General features: G+C 40.1%; 1 protein-coding gene across 2 annotated transcripts in view; it reads left to right on the top strand.

Annotated features, from left to right (window-relative positions):
* The window catches only part of TAOK1 (TAO kinase 1), a 613,695-nt gene that overhangs the window by 182,117 nt on the left and 408,865 nt on the right, over positions 1–22,713 (top strand). For both annotated transcript variants that reach the window (XM_053706161.1, XM_053706162.1), the window contains exon 3: positions 10,185–10,412. In XM_053706161.1, the coding sequence (XP_053562136.1) occupies positions 10,281–10,412 (132 nt within the window). In that variant the 5' untranslated portion in view covers positions 10,185–10,280. The remainder of the gene's footprint in view (positions 1–10,184; positions 10,413–22,713) is intronic.

Below are 22,713 nucleotides of genomic sequence, written 5' to 3'. Positions count from 1 at the left end.
CCAGGCAGTACTGATAGATGCTCTAGCAGTGCCATGGTCCTTCAACCTGGCCTATGTATTTCCACCTTTTCCTCTCCTTCCACGTCTGGTTGCCAGAATCAAGCAGGAGAGAGCTTCTGTGATTTTGATAGTACCTGCGTGGCCACGCAGGACTTGGTATGCAGACCTGGTGGACATGTCATCTGTTCCACCGTGGACTCTCCTGATGAGGCAGGACCTTCTAATCCAAGGTCCAAGGTCTAGTCCATTCAAGCATCCAAATCTAATTTCTCTGCGTCTGACTGCTTGGAGATTGAACGCCTGATTTTATCAAAGCGTCGGTCATTGATACCCTGATTCAGGCTAGAAAGCCTGTCACCAGGAAAATTTATCATAAGATATGGCGAAAATATCTTGCTTGGTGTGAATCCAAGGGTTACTCATAGAGTAAGATTAGGATTCCTAGGATATTGTCTTTTCTCCAAGACGGATTGGTGAAGGGATTATCAGCTAGCTCCTTTTAAAAGGACAGATATCTGCTTTGTCTATTCTTTTACACAAGCGTCTGGAGATGTCCCAGATGTTAAGGCGTTTAGTCAGGCTTTAGTCAGAATCAAGCCTGTATTTAAACCCGTTGCTCCGCCATGGAGCCTAAACTTAGTTCTTAAAGTTCTTGAAGGGGTTCCGTCTGAACCTATGCATTCCATAGATATAAAGCTCTTCTATCTTGGAAAGTTCTGTTTTTAGTAGCTATCTCTTCGGCTCGAAGAGTTTCTGAGTTATCTGCTTTACAGTGTGACTCACCTTATCTTGTTTTCCATGCAGATAAGGTAGTTTTGCGTACCAAACCTGGATTCCTTCCTAAGGTTGTTTCTAATAGGAATATCAATCAGGAGATTGTTGTTCCTTCGCTGTGTCCTAATCCTTCTTCAAAGAAGGAACGTCTGTTGCACAATCTTGATGTGGTTCGTGCTTTAAAGTTCTACTTACAAGCAACTAAAGATTTACGTCAAACATCTTCATTGTTTGTTGTTTATTCTGGTAAGCGGAGAGGTCAAAGGCTACGGCTACCTCTTTCTTTCTTTTTGGCTGAAAAGCATCATCCGTTTGGCTTATGAGACTGCTGGCCAGCAGCCTCCTGAAAGGATTACTGCTCATTCTACTAGAGCAGTGGCTTCCACATGGGCTTTTAAAAATGAGGCTTCTGTTGAACAGATTTGTAAGGCGGCGACTTGGTCTTCGCTTCATAATTTTTCCAAATTTTACAAATTCAATACTTTTGCTTCTTCGGAGGCTATTATTGGGAGAAAGGTTCTACAAGCAGTGGTGCCTTCCGTTTAAGGTACCTGTCTTGTCCCTCCCTTCATCCGTGTCCTAAAGCTTTGGTATTGGTATCCCTCAAGTATGGATGAATCCGTGGACACAATACATCTTACAAGAGAAAACAGAATTTATGCTTACCTGATAAATATCTTTCTCTTGTGATATATCGAGTCCACGGCCCGCCCTGTCTGTTTAAGACAGGTAGTATATTTTTATTTATAAAAACTTCAGTCACCTCTTCTCCTTTTTCTTCCTAGCCTTCGGTCAAATGACTGGGGGGGTGGAGCTAAGGGAGGAGCTATATAGACAGCTCTGCTGTGGGTGCTCTCTTTGCCACTTCCTGTTAGGAAGGAGAATATCCCACAAGTATGGATGAATCCGTGGACTCGATATATCACAAGAGAAAGAAATTTATCAGTTAAGCATAAATTCTGTTTTTAACTTCCTTATGCAAGATTATGCTATGTGGTGTCCAGTCCCTTTTTTTATGTTTTTTTTTTTATATGTGTTATAGCCCTCTATTTTGTGCAATGTATGAAGCAAGATGACTTACAATTTGGTTTTACAAGGGGGCTTTTTATAGAGGAACATATCTTATTGTAAATCCTATTTTTTAAAATAATTTTATACATTATTTTCATGTTGGCCCACAACCCCAGAGACTTCCTTCAGTGGCACTTACTGGTGTGGAAGTATATCCCCATATCACAATACAGACCAGATTTATAGTGCCTTGTACCCATTTATAACAAGTTTATGCCCATATAACACTACAGACCAGGTTTATAGTATCCTGTACCACTTTATGCCAAGTGTATGCCCATATCACACTACAGACCAGATTTATAGTTATAGGATTTGTATAGGTTGAGCTTGATTGACTTCTGTCTTCTTTCAACCTCATCTTCTATGTTACTATGTTATTGTTTAATTACTCCACCAGGAACTGGCTGTAGGTACACCTCTCTTGACCCTTGCTATGTGCTTTATCATTAAAATTGGCCAGTGGAAAATTTAGAGGCACAGAGACCAATTTTTGACTTTTAAGCCAGCTATCCTGCAGTGATCTAGCTGGCCAAAGTTATACATGCAACTGCATTAACCCCTTAAATTATGTAAGGAGAAACTGCATGACACTTGCCAATGTATTTTAGAGTCAAGTAAAGGTAATATCACTGCTGTGGTGTGTTCTGGTTTATGCAAATTCTGAGCTGATGGCACTGCTGGACATCTTCTGATTGCAAAGGGAAGTAAGCATAATGTGTCTCTCATCTGTTGCACTGTTTCCTTGGCTGACCACTGTGTCTACTGTCCTCAATGTTGCCTGTTTTTTTGTGCTTCTTCAGAAGAGCTTGAATAGCACATCTAGAAACCTCTGTCTTGAAATGTCTGCCTTGAAGAGACCTTGTGTTTTGTTGCTGTTCTCAGTCTTTCCATTGTGTATGGTTTTGCCATTAAACTGACTTTAGCAACCTCACCTTGTTACCAGAGTTTAGCTGTTGCTCACCCAGTTTTATTCCTCCTGCACAGCTCTTTCTGCTCCAGTTTATGAATGTGTTTCTACCTACATATTCATTTGAAGGGTATTACTTTTTGGTATAATTGTTTAATCGTGCACCTAACTTTGCTCAACTGTACTTAGAAGAATTGATGCTGTTTTGAAGGCAAAAGGTGGTCACACCAAATATTGATTTGATTTAGATTTGTCTTCTGTTCATTCACTTTGCATTTTGTTAATTTATAAAAATAGACTATTATCTTTTTTTTTTTTTTTAAAGCATTCTAATGTTACATCATTTTTTTTTCACACCTGCCTAAAACTTTTGCACAGTAGTGTATTTTAATACTAAAACCCTTTTCTCTTGTTAAGTGTATCCAGTCCACGGATCATCCATTACTTGTGGGATATTCTCCTTCCCAACAGGAAGTTGCAAGAGGATCACCCACAGCAGAGCTGCTATATAGCTCCTCCCCTCACTGCCATATCCAGTCATTCTCTTGCAACTCTCAACTAAGATGGAGGTCGTAAGAGGACTGTGGTGTTTTATTCTTAGTTTATTTCTTCAATCAAAAGTTTGTTATTTTTAAATGGTACCGGAGTGTACTGTTTATCTCAGGCAGTATTTAGAAGAAGAATCTGCCTGCGTTTTCTATGATCTTAGCAGAAGTAACTAAGATCCTTTGCTGTTCTCACATATTCTGAGGAGTGAGGTAACTTCAGAGGGGGAATAGCGTGCAGGTTTTCCTGTAATAAGGTATGTGCAGTTAAAATATTTTTCTAGGGATGGAATTTGCTAGAAAATGCTGCTGATACCGAAGTAATGTAAGTAAAGCCTTAAATGCAGTGATAGCGACTGGTATCAGGCTTATTAATAGAGATACATACTCTTATAAAAGTGTATTTTAAAACGTTTGCTGGCATGTTTAATCGTTTTTTTACATATGTTTGGTGATAAAACTTATTGGGGCTTAGTTTTTTCCACATGGCTGGCTTGAATTTTGCCTAGAAACAGTTCCCTGAGGCTTCCCACTGTTGTAATACGAGTGGGAGGGGCCTATTTTAGCGTTTTTTTTTGCACAGCAAAAATTACAGACACAGACATCCAGCTTCTTCCTGCATGATCCAGGACTTCTCTGAAGGGCTCAAAAGGCTTCAAAAGTCGTATTGAGGGAGGTAAAAAGCCACAGTAGAGCTGTGGCAGTTGTTGTGACTGTTTAAAAAACGTTTTTGTCATTTGTTATTCCGTTTTTGGTATTAAGGGGTTAATCATCCATTTGCAAGTGGGTGCAATGCTCTGCTAACTTATTACATACACTGTAAAAATTTCGTTAGTGTAACTGCATTTTTTCACTGTTATTTCAAATTTTGGGAAAATTTGTGTTTCTTAAAGGCGCAGTAACTTTTTTTTTATTTTGCTTGTAAACTTGTTTTAAAGTGTTTTCCAAGCTTGCTAGTCTCATTGCTAGTCTGTTTAAACATGTCTGACACAGAGGAACCTACTTGTTCATTATGTTTGAAAGCCATGGTGGAGCCCCATAGGAGAATGTGTACTAAATGTATTGATTTCACCTTAAACAGTAAAGATCAGTCTTTATCTATAAAAGAATTATCACCAGAGGGTTCTGACCAGGGGGAAGTTATGCCGACTAACTCTCCCCACGTGTCAGACCCTTCGCCTCCCGCTCAGGGGACGCACGCTAATATGGCGCCAATTACATCAGGGACGCCCATAGCGATTACCTTGCAGGACATGACTGCAATCATGAATAATACCCTGTCAGAGGTATTATCTAGATTGCCTGAATTAAGAGGCAAGCGCGATAGCTCTGGGGTTAGGAGAGATACAGAGCGCGCAAATGCTGTTAGAGCCATGTCTGATACTGCGTCACAGTATGCAGAACATGAGGACGGAGAGCTTCATTCTGTGGGTGACATCTCTGACTCGGGGAAACCTGATTCAGAGATTTCTAATTTTAAATTTAAGCTTGAGAACCTCTGTGTATTGCTTGGGGAGGTATTAGCTGCTCTGAATGACTGTAACACAGTTGCAATTCCAGAGAAATTGTGTAGGCTGGATAGATACTATGCGGTGCCGGTGTGTACTGACGTTTTTTCCTATACCTAAAAGGCTTACAGAAATTATTAGCAAGGAGTGGGATAGACCCGGTGTGCCCTTTTCCCCACCTCCTATATTTAGAAAAATGTTTCCAATAGACGCCACTACACAGGACTTATGGCAGACGGTCCCTAAGGTGGAGGCAGCAGTTTCTACTTTAGCAAAGCGTACCACTATCCCGGTTGAGGACAGTTGTGCTTTTTCAGATCCAATGGATAAAAAAAATGGAGGGTTACCTTAAGAAAATGTTTATTCAACAAGGTTTTATTTTACAGCCCCTTGCATGCATTGCGCCTGTCACTGCTGCGGCGGCATTCTGGTTTGAGGCCCTGGAAGAGGCCATACAGACAGCTCCATTGAATGAAATTATTGACAAGCTTAGAACATTTAAGCTAGCTAACTCATTTGTTTCTGATGCCATTGTTCATTTGACTAAACTAACGGCTAAGAATTCTGGATTCACCATCCAGGCGCGTAGGGCGCTATGGCTTAAATCCTGGTCAGCTGACGTGACTTCAAAGTCTAAATTACTCAACATTCCTATCAAGGGGCAAACCTTATTCGGGCCTGGCTTGAAGGAAATTATTGCTGACATTACTGGAGGCAAGGGTCATACCCTTCCTCAGGACAGGGCCAAATCAAAGGCCAAACAGTCTAATTTTCGTGCCTTTTGAAATTTCAAGGCAGGAGCAGCATCAACTTCCTCCGCTTCAAAACAAGAGGGAACTGTTGCTCATTCCAGACAGGCCTGGAAACCTAACCAGTCCTGGAACAAGGGCAAGCAGGCCAGAAAGCCTGCTGCTGCCCCCAAGACAGCATGAAGGAACGGATCTAGTGGGGGGCAGACTTTCTCTCTTCACCCAGGCGTGGGCAAGAGATGTTCAGGATCCCTGGGCGTTGGAGATCATATCTCATGGATATCTTCTGGACTTCAAAGCTTCTCCTCCACAAGGGAGATTTCATCTTTCAAGGTTATCAGCAAACCAGATAAAGAAAGAGGCATTCCTAAGCTGTGTGCAAGACCTCCTAGTAGTGGGAGTGATCCATCCAGTTCCGCGGACGGAACAAGGACAGGGATTTTATTCAAATCTGTTTGTGGTTCCCAAGAAAGAGGGAACCTTCAGACCAATCTTGGATCTAAAGATCTTAAACAAATTCCTCAGAGTTCCATCATTCAAAATGGAAACTATTCGGACCATCCTACCCATGATCCAAGAGGGTCAGTACATGACCACAGTGGACTTAAAGGATGCCTACCTTCACATACCGATTCACAAAGATCATCATCGGTTCCTAAGGTTTGCCTTTCTAGACAGGCATTACCAATTTGTAGCTCTTCCCTTCGGGTTGGCCACTGCCCCGAGAATTTTTACAAAGGTTCTGGGCTCACTTCTGGCGGTTCTAAGACCGCGAGGCTTAGCGTTGGCTCCGTATCTAGACGACATCCTGATACAGGCGTCAAGCTTTCAAATTGCCAAGTCTCATACAGAGATAGTTCTGGCATTTCTGAGGTCGCATGGGTGGAAAGTGAACGTGGAAAAGAGTTCTCTATCACCACTCACAAGAGTCTCCTTCCTAGGGACTCTTATAGATTCTGTAGCGATGAAAATTTACCTGACGGAGTCCAGGTTATCAAAACTTGTAAATGCTTGCCGTGTTCTTCATTCCATTCCACGCCCGTCAGTGGCTCAGTGCATCGGCTTAATGGTAGCGGCAATGGACATAGTGCCATTTGCGCGCCTGCATCTCAGACCGCTGCAATTATGCATGCTAAGTCAGTGGAATGGGGATTACTCAGATTTGTCCCCTCTACTAAATCTGGATCAAGAGACCAGAGATTCTCTGCTCTGGTGGCTTTCTCGGGTCCATCTGTCCAAGGGTATGACCTTTCGCAGGCCAGATTGGACGATTGTAACAACAGATGCCAGCCTTCTAGGTTGGGGCGCAGTCTGGAACTTCCTGAAGGCTCAGGGATCGTGGACTCAGGAGGAGAAACTCCTCCCAATAAATATTCTGGAGTTAAGAGCAATATTTAATGCTCTTCTAGCTTGGCCTCAGTTAGCAACACTGAGGTTCATCAGATTTCAGTCGGACAACATCACGACTGTGGCTTACATCAACCATCAAGGGGGAACCAGGAGTTCCCTAGCAATGTTAGAAGTCTCAAAGATAATTCGCTGGTCAGAGTCTCACTCTTGCCACCTGTCAGCGATCCACAACCCAGGCGTAGAGAACTGGGAGGCGGATTTTCTAAGTCGTCAGACTTTTCATCCGGGGGAGTGTGAACTCCATCCGGAGGTGTTTGCTCAACTGGTCCATCGTTGGGGCAAACCAGAACTGTATCTCATGGCGTCTCGCCAGAACGCCAAGCTTCCTTGTTACGGATCCAGGTCCAGGGACCCGGGAGCAACGCTGATAGATGCTCTAGCAGCTCCTTGGTTCTTCAACCTGGCCTATGTGTTTTCACCGTTTCCTCTGCTCCCTCGACTGATTGCCAAAATCAAACAGGAGAGAGCATCAGTGATTCTGATAGCGCCTGTGGGGCCACGCAGGACCTGTTATGCAGACCTAGTGGACATGTCATCTCTTCCACCATGGACTCTGCCTCTGAGGCAGGACCTCCTAATACAAGGTCCTTTCAATCATCCAAATCTAATTTCTCTGAGACTGACTGCATGGAGATTGAACGCTTGATCCTATCAAAGCGTGGCTTCTCGGAGTCAGTTATTGATACCTTAATAAAGGCACGGAAGCCTGTTACCAGAAAAATTTACCATAAGATATGGCGTAAATATTTATATTGGTGCGAATCCAAGAGTTACTCATGGAGTAAGGTTAGGATTCCTAGGATATTGTCCTTTCTACAAGAGGGTTTAGAAAAGGGCTTATCTGCTAGTTCGTTAAAGGGACAGATTTCTGCTCTGTCTATTCTCTTACACAAACGTCTGGCAGAAGTTCCAGACGTCCAGGCTTTTTGTCAGGCTTTGGCTAGGATTAAGCCTGTGTTTAAGACTGTTGCTCCTCCGTGGAGCTTAAACTTGGTTCTTAAAGTTCTTCAAGGGGTTCCGTTTGAACCCCTTCATTCCATTGATATTAAGCTTTTATCTTGGAAAGTTCTGTTTTTGATTGCTATTTCCTCGGCTCGAAGAGTCTTTTAGTTATCTGCCTTACATTGTGATTCTCCTTATCTGATTTTTCATTCAGACAAGGTAGTTCTACGTACCAAACCTGGGTTTTTACCTAAGGTGGTTTCTAACAGGAATATCAATCAAGAGATTGTTGTTCCATCATTGTGTCCTAATCCTTCTTCAAAGAAGGAACGTCTTTTGCATAATCTGGACGTAGTCCGTGCCTTGAAGTTTTACTTACAGGCTACTAAAGATTTTCGTCAAACATCTGCCCTGTTTGTCGTTTACTCTGGACAGAGGAGAGGTCAAAAAGCTTCGGCAACCTCTCTCTCCTTTTGGCTTTGGAGCATAATACGCTTAGCCTATGAGACTGCTGGACAGCAGCCCCCTGAAAGGATTACAGCTCATTCTACTAGAGCTGTAGCTTCTACCTGGGCCTTTAAAAATGAGGCCTCTGTTGAACAGATTTGCAAGGCTGCGACTTGGTCTTCGCTTCACACCTTTTCAAAATTTTACAAATTTGACACTTTTGCTTCTTCGGAGGCTGTTTTTGGGATACAGGTTCTACAGGCAGTGGTTCCTTCCGTTTAAGTTCCTACCTTGTCCCTCCCATCATCCGTGTACTTTAGCTTTGGTATTGGTATCCCACAAGTAATGGATGATCCGTGGACTGGATACACTTAACAAGAGAAAACATAATTTATGCTTACCTGATAAATTTATTTCTCTTGTAGTGTATCCAGTCCACGGCCCGCCCTGTCCTTTTAAGGCAGGTCTAAATTTTAATTAAACTACAGTCACCACTTCACCCTATGGTTTCTCCTTTCTGGTCTTGTTTCGGTCGAATGACTGGATATGGCAGTGAGTGGAGGAGCTATATAGCAGCTCTGCTGTGGGTGATCCTCTTGCAACTTCCTGTTGGGAAGGAGAATATCCCACAAGTAATGGATGATCCGTGGACTGGATACACTACAAGAGAAATAAATGTATCAGGTAAGCATAAATTATGTTTTTGGCCACTAAATCATGGGTAGTTAGCTCCTAATTTTGATTACAAATTTGTCATTTCCTGATGTGCATTTTTGCCCACTAGTTAACTTTAAAATAAACTTGATTTTAATGATAACATTAAAGGGCTATGATACCCAAATGTTAAAATACTTGAAAGTGATGCAGCATAGCTGTAAAAAGCGGACTAGAAAATATCACCTGAACATCTCTATGTAAAAAAGAAAGATATTTTACCTCAAAATGTCCTAAGTAAAGGACTTTAAGCAGCAAATCAGTATGTCTGTCCCGGGACAGGCAAGGGATTAAAGTGAAGGTCAATTTTCATCAATGAGTGCCCGGTTTTTAAAAATACTTTTAAAATCAGGGGCACTTTCATTGATGAAAATTAACATTGCACTGGATTTTAAGAAATACTTACCTTTTACTTCTGCAAAGCCGGATCGACGATCTCCCTCCTTCTTCTTCCTGCTGTAGACAACAGCAATGACGAAACTGGCTTCCTCCAATCACAGCCAGGCATCACGAGCTGGACGCTCTGGGGTGCAATCCATGATTGGAGGAAGCCGGTTTTTGTCATTTCTGACGTCACTACAGAGGAACTGAGGCTGAGATCGGCGATCCGGTTTTGCAGGAGAAAAAGGTAAGTATTTCTTAAAATCCAGTGCAATGTTAATTTTCATCAATGAAAGTGCCCCTGTTTTAAAAAGTATTTTTAAAAACCGGGCACTCATTGATGAAAATTGACCTTCACTTTAAGCATCATGCACACTCATCTCATCTTATTTCCCTATTCAGTTTAAGGAAGTTCACTATGAAATCTCATGAGAGTTAAGTGAAATCTCATGAGATCAGAGTAAAAGAGTTCATGACGTTAGCACTGCTGATGCTGATTGGCTGCAGTTCATTTCTTCCTTTTTTTTATTTTTCACCTGCAGCTGGGCAGCAGCTGAAGTATAACTTTTTACACAGAAGTTACTCTGCTGAGCTAAGGAAGTTGTGAGGTAAAATATCTTCCTTTTTTAAATAGAGATGTTCAGGTGATATTTTACAGTTATACTGCATCCGTTTCAAGTGATTTAGCATATGAAGTTTTATGTCCCTTTAACTATTTTTCTTTCTGTTTCAGTTGTCTATGTTGAAAAAGCAGCATTTACACAGATGAACGAAGAACTGTGGCAGCAGTGCCAGACGAGATAGTTGGACGGCAGACTGCTCAAGCAGGATGCCGTCAACCAGTCGAGCTGGAAGCCTGAAGGACCCCGATATAGCAGAACTCTTCTTTAGGGATGATCCAGAGAAACTCTTCACAGACCTCCGTGAAATTGGCCATGGAAGCTTTGGAGCGGTTTATTTTGTAAGTAGCCGTCACTTGCACAGTCAGTGCATGCTATACTTTAATACATTTGCTTTCTCTTTTTTAAATTCATTTCAGAGAAATGTAGAACAATTATCCTTACCTTAGATAAGATTTAAAAAAAAAAATATATCATTGTACCACAAGGACACTAATATTATGCATCACGTCCACATCCCTTCAACTGTCCAAATTGACCAAAATTAGCACAAAAAACATGAAAATAGAAATTAAGCCAAATTACTAAAAAAGTTACTTTTTGAAGTAAGTACATATAATTATAGTTAGTATATTTTATTTCTGTCATATTGTGAGAACATATTCTGAACTGGTAATTAAAATATAAATGGGCTATCCAACCTTTTCAATTAAAGGAGAGAGTGATCAAAACTAGAATTTTTTTCTTAGACGATAGACTTTTTCAGGAAACATGTCAGATTCTTGGCTGGTAATAAATGTTTCCCAAGTTTCTACAGGATGTTATGAGTCAATGTTTTTACTCAAATCTTTCCAGCTTTTTTCAGGTTAGCTACTTCTGCAATGTTATTTACCTTAGTTCCATTTGCTCCACTGCTAAAGATCAGGTCACTGGATGTTTTTATGACTCTTTACCTGGGCACCTGAAACATTGTTTCAAAATGTGCTGGCATTTGTTTGATAATGACTGGGCTACTCTATTGTGTATAGTCTTATTAATAATTTGTGTATTTATCTATCTAGATATCTATAAATATGTGTATAAAAATGTGTGTGTGTGTATATGTGTGTATATATGTGTGTGTGTATGTGTATATTTATATTTATATATATATATATATATATATATATATATATATATATATAATATATACACACATACACACGTATATATTAGGGCTGGGCGATATGGGGGAAAAACAAATTGCATTTGTTTTTAGAAAAACCGCAATTGCAATTTAATCACGATTTTATTAAAAATTACTTAAACACCTTCATTTTTCAATAAAATGTTTATTTAACACTACAGAATCTTATTGTACATGTTTTTCAATGTCCAATCACTCTTGGAGCATACAAATACCAACCATAAAATAGTAAAAAATAAAATTATTTGCCTATGCTGTGGTTACACTAGCCACTAGCCAATTATTAGGTCTTCTGACACACCATTGTCATGTTTTCTTGGACAGTCATTCTAACTGTGATATGATTAACAAATGAAGCAGTGTAAGCATGGAGAAATCTGAAAAGTGCTGATGACTTTACAGCAGGCAGTATGACTGTTGTGAAGTTCTGTATATTAATATAAGTGCAGTAGAGTTGGTACAATCATGCACACATTGCTGCATGTCTTATTCATTTTAGATGAGTGACTATCCAGGCAAACATGAGGGATGTGGCATTGACAAGGTCAATCCTGACATCCTGCAGCCTCTCATATTACATTAATTTTTACAGCTGTTGCTGTAGTACAGAACACTAAGGAGTAGAACAGTTATAGTTAAGAGTACAATACATAATACAAACAACTGAACTCAAAACACACACACAATTAGATGGCCAGTTCTTACCACATTGTCCTTGGGCATTCAGTCTAGCTTTCTTATTAGTAACAGAAGCACTACTATGCACGGGGAAACCTGAAAATTGTTGACTGTCTGTCCACAGTTCCAGCAGCATGATTTGTGTTGTGTTTCTAAGTACACTGCAGTAAAGGTAGTACAATGCACACTGCTGCATGTGTTCGTTATTTAGCAGAATGACTGTCCATGAAAACATGGTGGATGTGGCATTGACGAGGTCAATCCTGACATCCTGCAGCCTGTCATGTTACATTAATTTTTACAGCTATAGCTGTAGTACAGAACACTAAGAAGTAGAACAATTATAGTTACAGTTACAATACATAATACAAACAACTGAATTCAATACACACACAGCTTATTGAAATTAAATTAGCTGGCCAGTTCTTACCACATTGTCCTTTGTTTTCTTGGGCAGTCACATAGTCAGTCTAGCTGTGGTATGAGTAACATATGAAGCAGTGTATGCACAGAGAAACCTGAAAAGTGCTGAATTTACAGCATTATGATTTGTGTGCAAGTAATACACTACAGTAAAGGTAGTACAATGCGCACACAGCTAAATGAATAGCATATGCAGCACAGTGACTGTCCAATTGTCCAGGAAAACATGAGGGATGTGGCACTGACAAGGTCAATCCTGCCATCCTGCACTGCCTGTCATAGTACATCACACAGCTATTCAGTAGTACATAAATAACAGAACACTAAGAACAGTTAGAGTACATAATACAAACAAGTGAACTCAACACATACAAAGCTAATTGAAATGAAATTAACTGCCCAGTTCTTACCACATTGTCCATGTTTTTTTGGGCAGTCAGTGTAGCTGTGGTATGAGTAACAAATGAAGCAGTGTATGCATGGAGAAACCTGAAAACTGCTGACTTTATTTTTGACTGACTGGTTGATTTGATTGATTGATTTTTGAGTGGCTGATTTGATTGATTGATTGTTTTGACTCACTGTCTGACTGGTGATTTGTGTTTCTAAGTGTAGTAAAGGCAGTACAATGCACACTGCTTCATGTGTTAGTCATTTAGCTCAGTGACTATCCAGGAAAACATAATGAATGTGGCATTGACGAGGTAAATCATGCAACCTGTTTTTAACATCCATGCATCAACTAATAGCAGCAGCACTGCAGCATAGTACAGTACATTTTTCAAAATTACAACAGACTCAGAGAATAGTACAATACAAAACATTTGAAGTTGGAACCTGTCCTGGTTATGGCATGTACTGCAGTCAGTGCACAACAAAGAGCATGTGTGTTTTCACACATGAGATAAATGTAAAATATAAATAATATATTATATATATATATATATATATATATATATATATATATATATATATATATATATATATATATATATATAAATATAAAAAAAAAACTTTAAAAACTTGCATGCTTTGGTTAGCTTGGTTTTGGATAAAAAAAATCTGATTATGACAGTAGTAGTACCATTTTTTTATTTTAAGCATTACTAGTAGTAGTGTACTAGTCTACTGGGTAAGGTTTGTTGCTAAAAAAACCCCCAACATATGTACCATTTCTGGCTTCAAGCATGAACGTTGACAGGTCACCACATTTCCTCCTGTGCTAAACACCCTCTCTGATGGTGAACTAGTTGAAGGAACACAAAGATATTTTTGTGCAAGCTTGCTCAATTTTGGAAAGTTAATCTGATGTAGTTTCCACCATTGCAGAGGATTTTTCTCACTATCAATGGAGGGAGAAAGCATGCAGCTGTTCAGCTCTGACGATATGGCTTCTTCAAGTTGCAGAGATGGCGCAGCGGACTCCATTTTGAAAAGACTTCCTAAAGACTTTGACTTGATTTATTTGCGGGAGGAGGACCATCTGCTGCAGTTGCTGTCACTGTTTCTTCTTCTATATCTAGTACTTTGGATGGGGGACTGCTGATTGCTTGACTTGGATTATGCACAACTTGCTGCTCAGACACAATGGCCATATCAGACATCACCCTGGCCTTGATACTTGGAATTTTATTCACATTTATGTAGCTTGTCTTGAATCGGAGATCAAGGAATGATGCCATATCTAGCAGATCTGGAGTATCTTCATCTTCATAATTTCTATTCATATTTTCAAGAAATTTGGATTTCAGTGTCTTGTTAACATCAGAATCATCTTCCTCCAGAGCCAGTATCTTTGTGTTTAATAGATGCAGAACTGGTTTTACATATGATACACTGACGTAGTTTTCTTGAGAAAGGGCATCAGTAAAATCTTGAACTTGCCCAGGTGCCTTACTCACAGATTCAAGAACATCAGTGTCCTGCCATTGTGGAACCAGATGTCTGTTTTTTCTGTCTGCAGAGAGAACCTGAGTCAATGCTCTCTGTTGCTCTAAATCTCTCTCTATCATCTTTTGTCTTGAGCTCCACCTTGTTGGGCACTCTGTTATAAGTGAATGCTTGGGCAGTTGAATTTCTTCCTGGGCTTGAGATAATGCCATCTTCTGTTTCCAGCTGTGTGAGAAATGGCAAAAAATTTTCTTGCATAAGCCTGTGGCTCTAGAAATGTGAGCCTCATCTTTCACTGCATTTTCAATTGCAAAATGCAACCTGTGCCCAAAACACTGTAGTCTTCTCCATGTATTCAGAGCAACAACCTTGACGATGTTTGTGCCATTGTCTGTGGTGATTGATACTTGTTCTTCACAGAGTCCCCATGAGGCCAAAGACTCTCTCAAACCTTGGGCCACATTCTCTCCAGTGTGGTAACATAGTAGATAAGGTTGAAAAAAGACTGAAGTCCATCGAGTTCAACCTATACAAATCTAAAATACTTACAAAAAGCTCCAGTTAAGCTTAAAGGGCCATTATGCACTCAAAAAAATATGGGCTAATTAAATAAAGCATTAAAAGAAAATAAAGTTTTAAATTAACATGTATTATCAATTTTGCTGCTTAAGGTCCTAAAAATTATGTTAAAGTTTAAAGTCCTCTGACTTCATGAGAATACGTTCGTAGTACCCAGTAGCTGCAGAACAAGGCTTTTTTCCACACTCCCTAACTTGTGTTTAGAAAGCCCTCCTGCTGGAGCGGTCTCTGTAATGTTCTTTGTAGTTCAGTAATATGTTGAAAGGCAGAAACGATGTAGATATACACAGAAGCTGAAGAATTCCACTTCCCTTTCCCTCTCCGGTTACCACAGATCTCCTCCAGTCTCTGCACACTCTAATTAAATGCCGTGGTAACCGAGAGGGGGGAGGGATGTGGATTTCCTGCAGCGTTAGAACGGACTGTGTGAAATCAGCAGATGCAGATATACACAGAAGCTACTAAACTCAGCAGCATATTTTCCCTTCTGTCCGTTCTAACGCTGCAGGAATTCCACTTCCCTCCCCCCTCTCGGTTACCACGGCATTTATAAGGGTGTGCAGAGACTGGAGGAGATCTGTGGTAACCGGAGGGGGAAAGGGAAGTGGAATTCTTCAGCTTCTGTGTATATCTACATCGTTTCTGCCTTTCAACATATTACTGCACTACAAAGAACATTACAGAGACTGCTCCAGCAGGAGGGCTTTCTAAACACAAGTTAGGGACTGTGGAAAAAAAGCCTTGTTCTGCAGCTACTGGGTACTACAAACGTATTCTCATGAAGTCAGAGGACTTTAAACTTTAACATCATTTTTAGGACCTTAAGCAGTAAAATTGATAATACATGTTAATTTAAAACTTTATTTTCTTTTAATGCTTTATTTAATTAGCCAATATTTTATTGAGTGCATAATGGCCCTTTAAAGGGACACTCAAGTCAAAATGAAACTTCATGATTCATAGAGCTTGCAATTTTAAAAAACTTTCCAATTTACTTCCATTAACAAAATGTGCACAGTGTTTTTATATTTACACTTTTTGAGTCACCGACTCCTACTGAGCATGTGCAAGAATTCACACCATATACATATATGCATTTGTGATTGGCTGATGGCTATCACATGATACAGGGGGAGTGGAAATAGACATAACTTTGCAATATTTAACAAAAATCTACTACTTATTTGAAGTTCAGACTAAGTGCTATTGAATTGTATTCTTATCATGCATTTGTTGATTATGCAAATCTACAGTGTTGACTGGTCCTTTAAATAACTCCACTAAAAGGTGACCCATTTAATACAAGCAGTCATATCCATGAATTTTGTTTATATACAGAAATGTATCCAGACTATTTTTAAATGTATCTAGGGTATTGGCATCCACTACCTCCGTTGGTAATGAGTTCCACAATTTTATTGTGCAGGATGTGGATGACCTTGCTGTTGTAGAAGAAGTAACAGGCAGCAGGATGTGGATGACCTTGCTGTTGTAGAAGAAGAAACAGGCTGCAGGATGTGTGGATGACCTTGCTGTTGTAGAAGAAGAAACAGGCTGCACTAGGATGTGGATGACCTTGCTTTTGTAGAAGAAGTAACAGGCAGCAGGATGTGGATGACCTTGCTGTTGTAGAAGAAGAAACAGGCAGCAGGATGTGGATGACCTTGCTGTTGTAGAAGAAGAAACAGGCAGCAGGATGTGGATGACCTTGCTGTTGTAGAAGAAGAAACAGACTGCAGGATGTGGATGACCTTGCTGTTGTAGAAGAAGAAACAGACTGCAGGATGTGGATGACCTTGCTGTTGTAGAAGAGGAATCGGGCTGCAATCTGGAACCACAGGCAGTCTTTGCTGTTGGTTGAACTATGAACATAAAAGATTTTTAGAATAAGGTGGTGGGAGGGAGGAAAAATTAGACAACATAGAATAGGGGTGGTCAGGGGAGACAAGTTCTTCTTTTTGGAAAGACAACAAACACACACACAGAAACTGTAATGGACCGGGAGAGACATAAAAGGAAAAAACACCTTTTCTTTCATGTAATTAGCAAGAGTCCATGAGCTAGTGACGTATGGGATATACATTCCTACCAGGAGGGGCAAAGTTTCCCAAGCCTCAAAATGCCTATAAATACACCCCTCACCACACCCACAAATCAGTTTTACAAACTTTTGCCTCCTATGGAGGTGGTGAAGTAAGTTTGTGCTAGATTCTACGTTGATATGCGCTCCGCAGCAGGTTGGAGCCCGGTTTTCCTCTCAGCGTGCAGTGAATGTCAGAGGGATGTGAGGAGAGTATTGCCTATTTGAATGCAGTGATCTCCTTCTACGGGGTCTATTTCATAGGTTCTCTGTTATCGGTCGTAGAGATTCATCTCTTACCTCCCTTTTCAGATCGACGATATACTCTTATATATACCATTTCCTCTACTGATTCTCGTTTCAGTACTGGTTTGGCTTTCTACTACATGTAGATGAGTGTCCTGGGGTAAGTAAGTCTTATTTTCTGTGACACTCTAAGCTATGGTTGGGCACTTTTTTTTATAAAGTTCTAAATATATGTATTCAAACATTTATTTGCCTTGACTCAGGATGTTCAACGTTCCTTATTTCAGACAGTCCGTTTCATATTTGGGATAATGCATATGAATAAATCAATTTTTTCTTACCTTAAAATTTGACTTAGCCTGTGGGCTGTTAGGCTCGCGGGGGCTGAAAATGCTTCATTTTATTGCGTCATTCTTGGCGCGGACTTTTTTGGCGCAAATTTTTTTTTCTGTTTCCGGCGTCATACGTGTCGCCGGAAGTTGCGTCATTTTTGACATTTTTTTGCGCCAAAAGTGTCGGCGTTCCGGATGTGGCGTCATTTTTGGCTAAAAAAATATGGGCGTCACTTTTGTCTCCACATTATTTAAGTCTCATTATTTATTGCTTCTCGTTGCTAGAAGCTTGTTCACTGGCATTTTTTCCCATTCCTGAAACTGTCATTTAAGGAATTTGATCAATTTTGCTTTATATGTTGTTTTTTCTATTACATATTGCAAGATGTCCCACGTTGAAGCTGAGTCAGAAGATACTTCTGGAAAATCGCTGCCTGGTGCTGGAGCTACCAAAGCTAAGTGTATCTGCTGTAAACTTTTGGTATCTGTTCCTCCAGCTGTTGTTTGTACTGTTTGTCATGACAAACTTGATAATGCAGATAATATTTTCTTTAGTACTGTTACATTACCTGTTGCTGTTCCGTCAACATCTAATACTCAGAGTATTCCTGATAATATAAGAGATTTTGTTTCTAAATCCATTAAGAAGGCTATGTCTGTTATTTCTCCTTCTAGTAAACATAAAAAGTCTTTTAAAACTTCTCATTTTTCAGATGAATTTTTAAATGAACATCATCATTCTGATTCTGATAATGGTTCTTCTGGTTCAGAGGATTCTGTCTCAGAGGTTGATGCTGATAAATCTTCATATTTATTTAAAATGGAATTTATTCGTTCTTTACTTAAAGAAGTCCTAATTGCATTAGAAATTGAGGATTCTAGTCCTCTTGATACTAAATCTAAACGTTTAGATAAGGTTTTTAAATCTCCTGTAGTTATTCCAGAAGTGTTTCCTGTCCCTGGTGCTATTTCTGAAGTAATTTCCAGGGAATGGAATAATTTGGGTAATTAATTTACTCCTTCTAAACGTTTTAAGCAATTATATCCTGTGCCATCTGACAGATTAGAATTTTGGGACAAAATCCCTAAGGTTGATGGGGCTGTCTCTACTCCTGCTATATCTTTAGCGGATGTTGCTGCAGCTTCAATTTTTTGGTTAGAAGCTTTAGCGCAACAAGTAACAGATCATAATTCTCATAGCATTATTATTCTTCTACAACATGCTAATAATTTTATTTGTGGTGCCATCTTTGATATCATTAGAGTTGATGTCAGGTATATGTCTCTAGCTATTTTAGCTAGAAGAGCTTTATGGCTTAAAACTTGGAATGCTGATATGTCTTCTAAGTCAACTTTGCTATCCCTTTCTTTCCAGGGTAATAAATTATTCGGTTCTCAGTTGGATTCTATTATCTCAACTGTTACTGGAGGGAAAGGAACTTTTTTACCACAGGATAAAAAATCTAAAGGTAAATTTAGGTCTAATAATCGTTTTCGTTCCTTTCGTCACAACAAGGAACAAAAGCCTGATCCTTCATCCTCAGGAGCGGTATCAGTTTGGAAACCATCTCCAGTTTGGAATAAATCCAAGCCTTTTAGAAAACCAAAGCCAGCTCCCAAGTCCACATGAAGGTGCGGCCCTCATTCCAGCTCAGCTGGTAGGGGGCAGATTACGTTTTTTCAAAGAAATTTGGATCAATTCCGTTCACAATCTCTGGATTCAGAACATTGTTTCAGAAGGGTACAGAATTGGCTTCAAGATAAGGCCTCCTGCAAAGAGATTTTTTCTTTCCCGTGTCCCAGTAAACCCAGCGAAGGCTCAAGCATTTCTGAAATGTGTTTCAGATCTAGAGTTGGCTGGAGTAATTATGCCAGTTCCAGTTCTGGAACAGGGGCTGGGGTTTTATTCAAATCTCTTCATTGTACCAAAGAAGGAGAATTCCTTCAGACCAGTTCTGGATCTAAAAATATTGAATCGTTATGTAAGGATACCAATATTCAAGATGGTAACTGTAAGGACTATCCTGCCTTTTGTTCAGCAAGGGCATTATATGTCTACAATAGATTTAGAGGATGCATATCTGCATATTCCGATTCATCCAGATCACTATCAGTTTCTGAGATTCTCTTTCCTAGACAAGCATTACCAGTTTGTGGCTCTACCGTTTGGCCTAGCATCAGCTCCAAGAATTTTTACAAAGGTTCTCGGTGCCCTTCTGTTTGTAATCAGAGAACAGGGTATTGTGGTATTTCCTTATTTGGACGATATCTTGGTACTTGCTCAGTCTTCACATTTAGCAGAATCTCATACGAATCGACTTGTGTTGTTTCTTCAAGATCGTGGTTGGAGGATCAATTTACCAAAAAGTTCATTGATTCCTCAGACAAGGGTAACCTTTTTAGGTTTCCAGATAGATTCAGTGTCCATGACTCTGTCTTTGACAGACAAGAGACGTCTAAAATTGATATCAGCTTGTCAAAACCTTCAGTCACAATCATTCCCTTCGGTAGCCTTATGCATGGAAATTCTAGGTCTTATGACTGCTGCATCGGACGCGATCCCCTTTGCTCGTTTTCACATGCGACCTCTTCAGCTCTGTATGCTGAACCAGTGGTGCAGGGATTACACAAAGATATCTCAATATCTTTAACACCGATTGTACGACACTCTCTGACGTGGTGGACAGATCACCATCGTTTAGTTCAGGGGACTTCTTTTGTTCTTCCGACCTGGACTGTAATTTCAACAGATGCAAGTCTGACAGGTTGGGGAGCTGTTTGGGGGTCTCTGACAGCACAAGGGGTTTGGGAATCTCAGGAGGTGAGATTACCGATCAATATTTTGGAACTCCGTGCAATTTTCAGAGCTCTTCAGTCATGGCCTCTTCTAAAGAGAGAATCGTTCATTTGTTTTCAGACAGACAATGTCGCAACTGTGGCATACATCAATCATCAAGGAGGGACTCACAGTCCTCTGGCTATGAAGGAAGTATTTCGAATTCTGGTATGGGCGGAATCCAGCTCCTGTCTAGTTTCTGCGGTTCATATCCCAGGTATAGACAATTGGGAAGCGGATTATCTCAGTCGCCAAACGTTACATCCGGGCGAATGGTCTCTTCACCGAGAGGTATTTCTTCAGATTGTTCAAATGTGGGGACTTCCAGAAATAGATCTGATGGCCTCTCATCTAAACAAGAAACTTCCCAGGTATCTGTCCAGATCCAGGGATCCTCAAGCGGAAGCAGTGGATGCATTGTCACTTCCTTGGAAGTATCATCCTGCCTATATCTTTCCGCCTCTAGTTCTTCTTCCAAGAGTAATCTCCAAGATTCTGAAGGAATGCTAGTTTGTTCTGCTGGTAGCTCCAGCATGGCCTCACAGGTTTTGGTATGCGGATCTTGTCCGGATGGCCTCTTGCCAACCGTGGACTCTTCCGTTAAGACCAGACCTTTTGTCGCAAGGTCCTTTTTTCCATCAGGATCTCAAATCTTTAAATTTAAAGGTATGGAGATTGAACGCTTGATTCTTAGTCAAAGAGGTTTCTCTGACTCTGTGATTAATACTATGTTACAGGCTCGTAAATCTGTATCTAGGGAGATATATTATAGAGTCTGGAAGACTTATTTCTTGGTGTCTTTCTCATCATTTTTCCTGGCATTCTTTTAGAATTCCGAGAATTTTACAGTTTCTTCAGGATGGTTTGGATTAAGGTTTGTCTGCAAGTTCCTTGAAAGGACAAATCTCTGCTCTTTCTGTTCTTTTTCACAGAAAGATTGCTAATCTTCCTGATATTCATTGTTTTGTACAAGCTTTGGTTCGTATAAAACCTGTCATTAAGTCAATTTCTCCTTTTCTGATTTTTCATCAGGATAAGGCGGTGTTGCGAACTTCTTTTAAATTTTTTCCTAAGGTTGTGAATTCTAACAACATTAGTAGAGAAATTGTGGTTCCTTCATTGTGTCCTAATCCTAAGAATTCTAAGGAGAGATCATTGCATTCTTTGGATGTAGTTAGAGCTTTGAAATATTATGTTGAAGGTACTAAGAATTTCCGAAAGACTTCTAGTCTATTTGTTATCTTTTTCGATTCTAGGAAAGGTCAGAAGGCCTCTGCCATTTCTTTGGCATCTTGGTTGAAATCTTTAATTCATCATGCTTATGTCGAGTCGGGTAAAACTCCGCCTCAAAGGATTACAGCTCATTCTACTAGGTCGGTTTCTACTTCCTGGGCGTTTAGGAATGAAGCTTCGGTTGATCAGATTTGCAAAGCAGCAACTTGGTCTTCTTTGCATACTTTTACTAAATTCTACCATTTTTATGTGTTTTGTTCTTCTGAAGCTGTTTTTTGGTAGAAAAGTACTTCAGGCAGCTGTTTCAGTTTGAATCTTCTGCTTATAATTTCAGTTTTTTTCCGGTCCACGGCGTCATCCTTACTTGTGGGATATTCTCTTCCCCAACAGGAAATGGCAAAGAGCCCAGCAAAGCTGGTCACATGATCCCTCCTAGGCTCCGCCTTCCCCAGTCATTCTCTTTGCCGTTGCACAGGCAACATCTCCACGGAGATGGCTCAGAGTTTTTTGGTGTTTAAATGTAGTTTTTATTCTTCTATCAAGAGTTTGTTATTTTAAAATAGTGCTGGTATGTACTATTTACTCTGAAACAGAAAAGAGATGAAGATTTCTGTTTGTAAGAGGAAAATGATTTTAGCAACCGTTACTAAAATCGATGGCTGTTTCCACACAGGACTGTTGAGATGAATTAACTTCAGTTGGGGGAAACAGTGAGCAGACTTTTGCTGCTTGAGGTATGACACATTTCTAACAAGACTTGGTAATGCTGGAAGCTGTCATTTTCCCTATGGGATCCGGTAAGCCATTTTCTTAATTTTCAATATAAGAATAAAAGGGCTTCACAAGGGCTTTAAAGACTGGTAGACATTTTTCTGGGCCAAAACGATTACTTTATAAGCATATTTAATGGTTTATAACTTTGGAGAGTTATTTTAATCTTGGGAATTTTATTAAAAAAACGGCAGGCACTGTATTGGACACCTTTTTCACTGGGGGCCTTTTCTAGTCATAGGCAGAGCCTCATTTTCGCGCCACTAATGCGCAGTTGTTTTTGAGAAGCAAGGCATGCAGATGCATGTGTGAGGAGCTCAGATCCACTGAAAAAGCTTATTGAAGGCATCATTTGGTATCGTATTCCCCTCTGGGCTTGGTTGGGTCT

The sequence above is a fragment of the Bombina bombina genome, chromosome 3 (genome assembly GCF_027579735.1).
Source record: "Bombina bombina isolate aBomBom1 chromosome 3, aBomBom1.pri, whole genome shotgun sequence".
In the NCBI taxonomy this organism is placed as follows: Eukaryota; Metazoa; Chordata; class Amphibia; order Anura; family Bombinatoridae; genus Bombina; species Bombina bombina.
The sequence above is the reverse complement of the archived record's forward strand: the minus strand, read 5'-3'. Positions and strand labels throughout refer to the sequence as shown.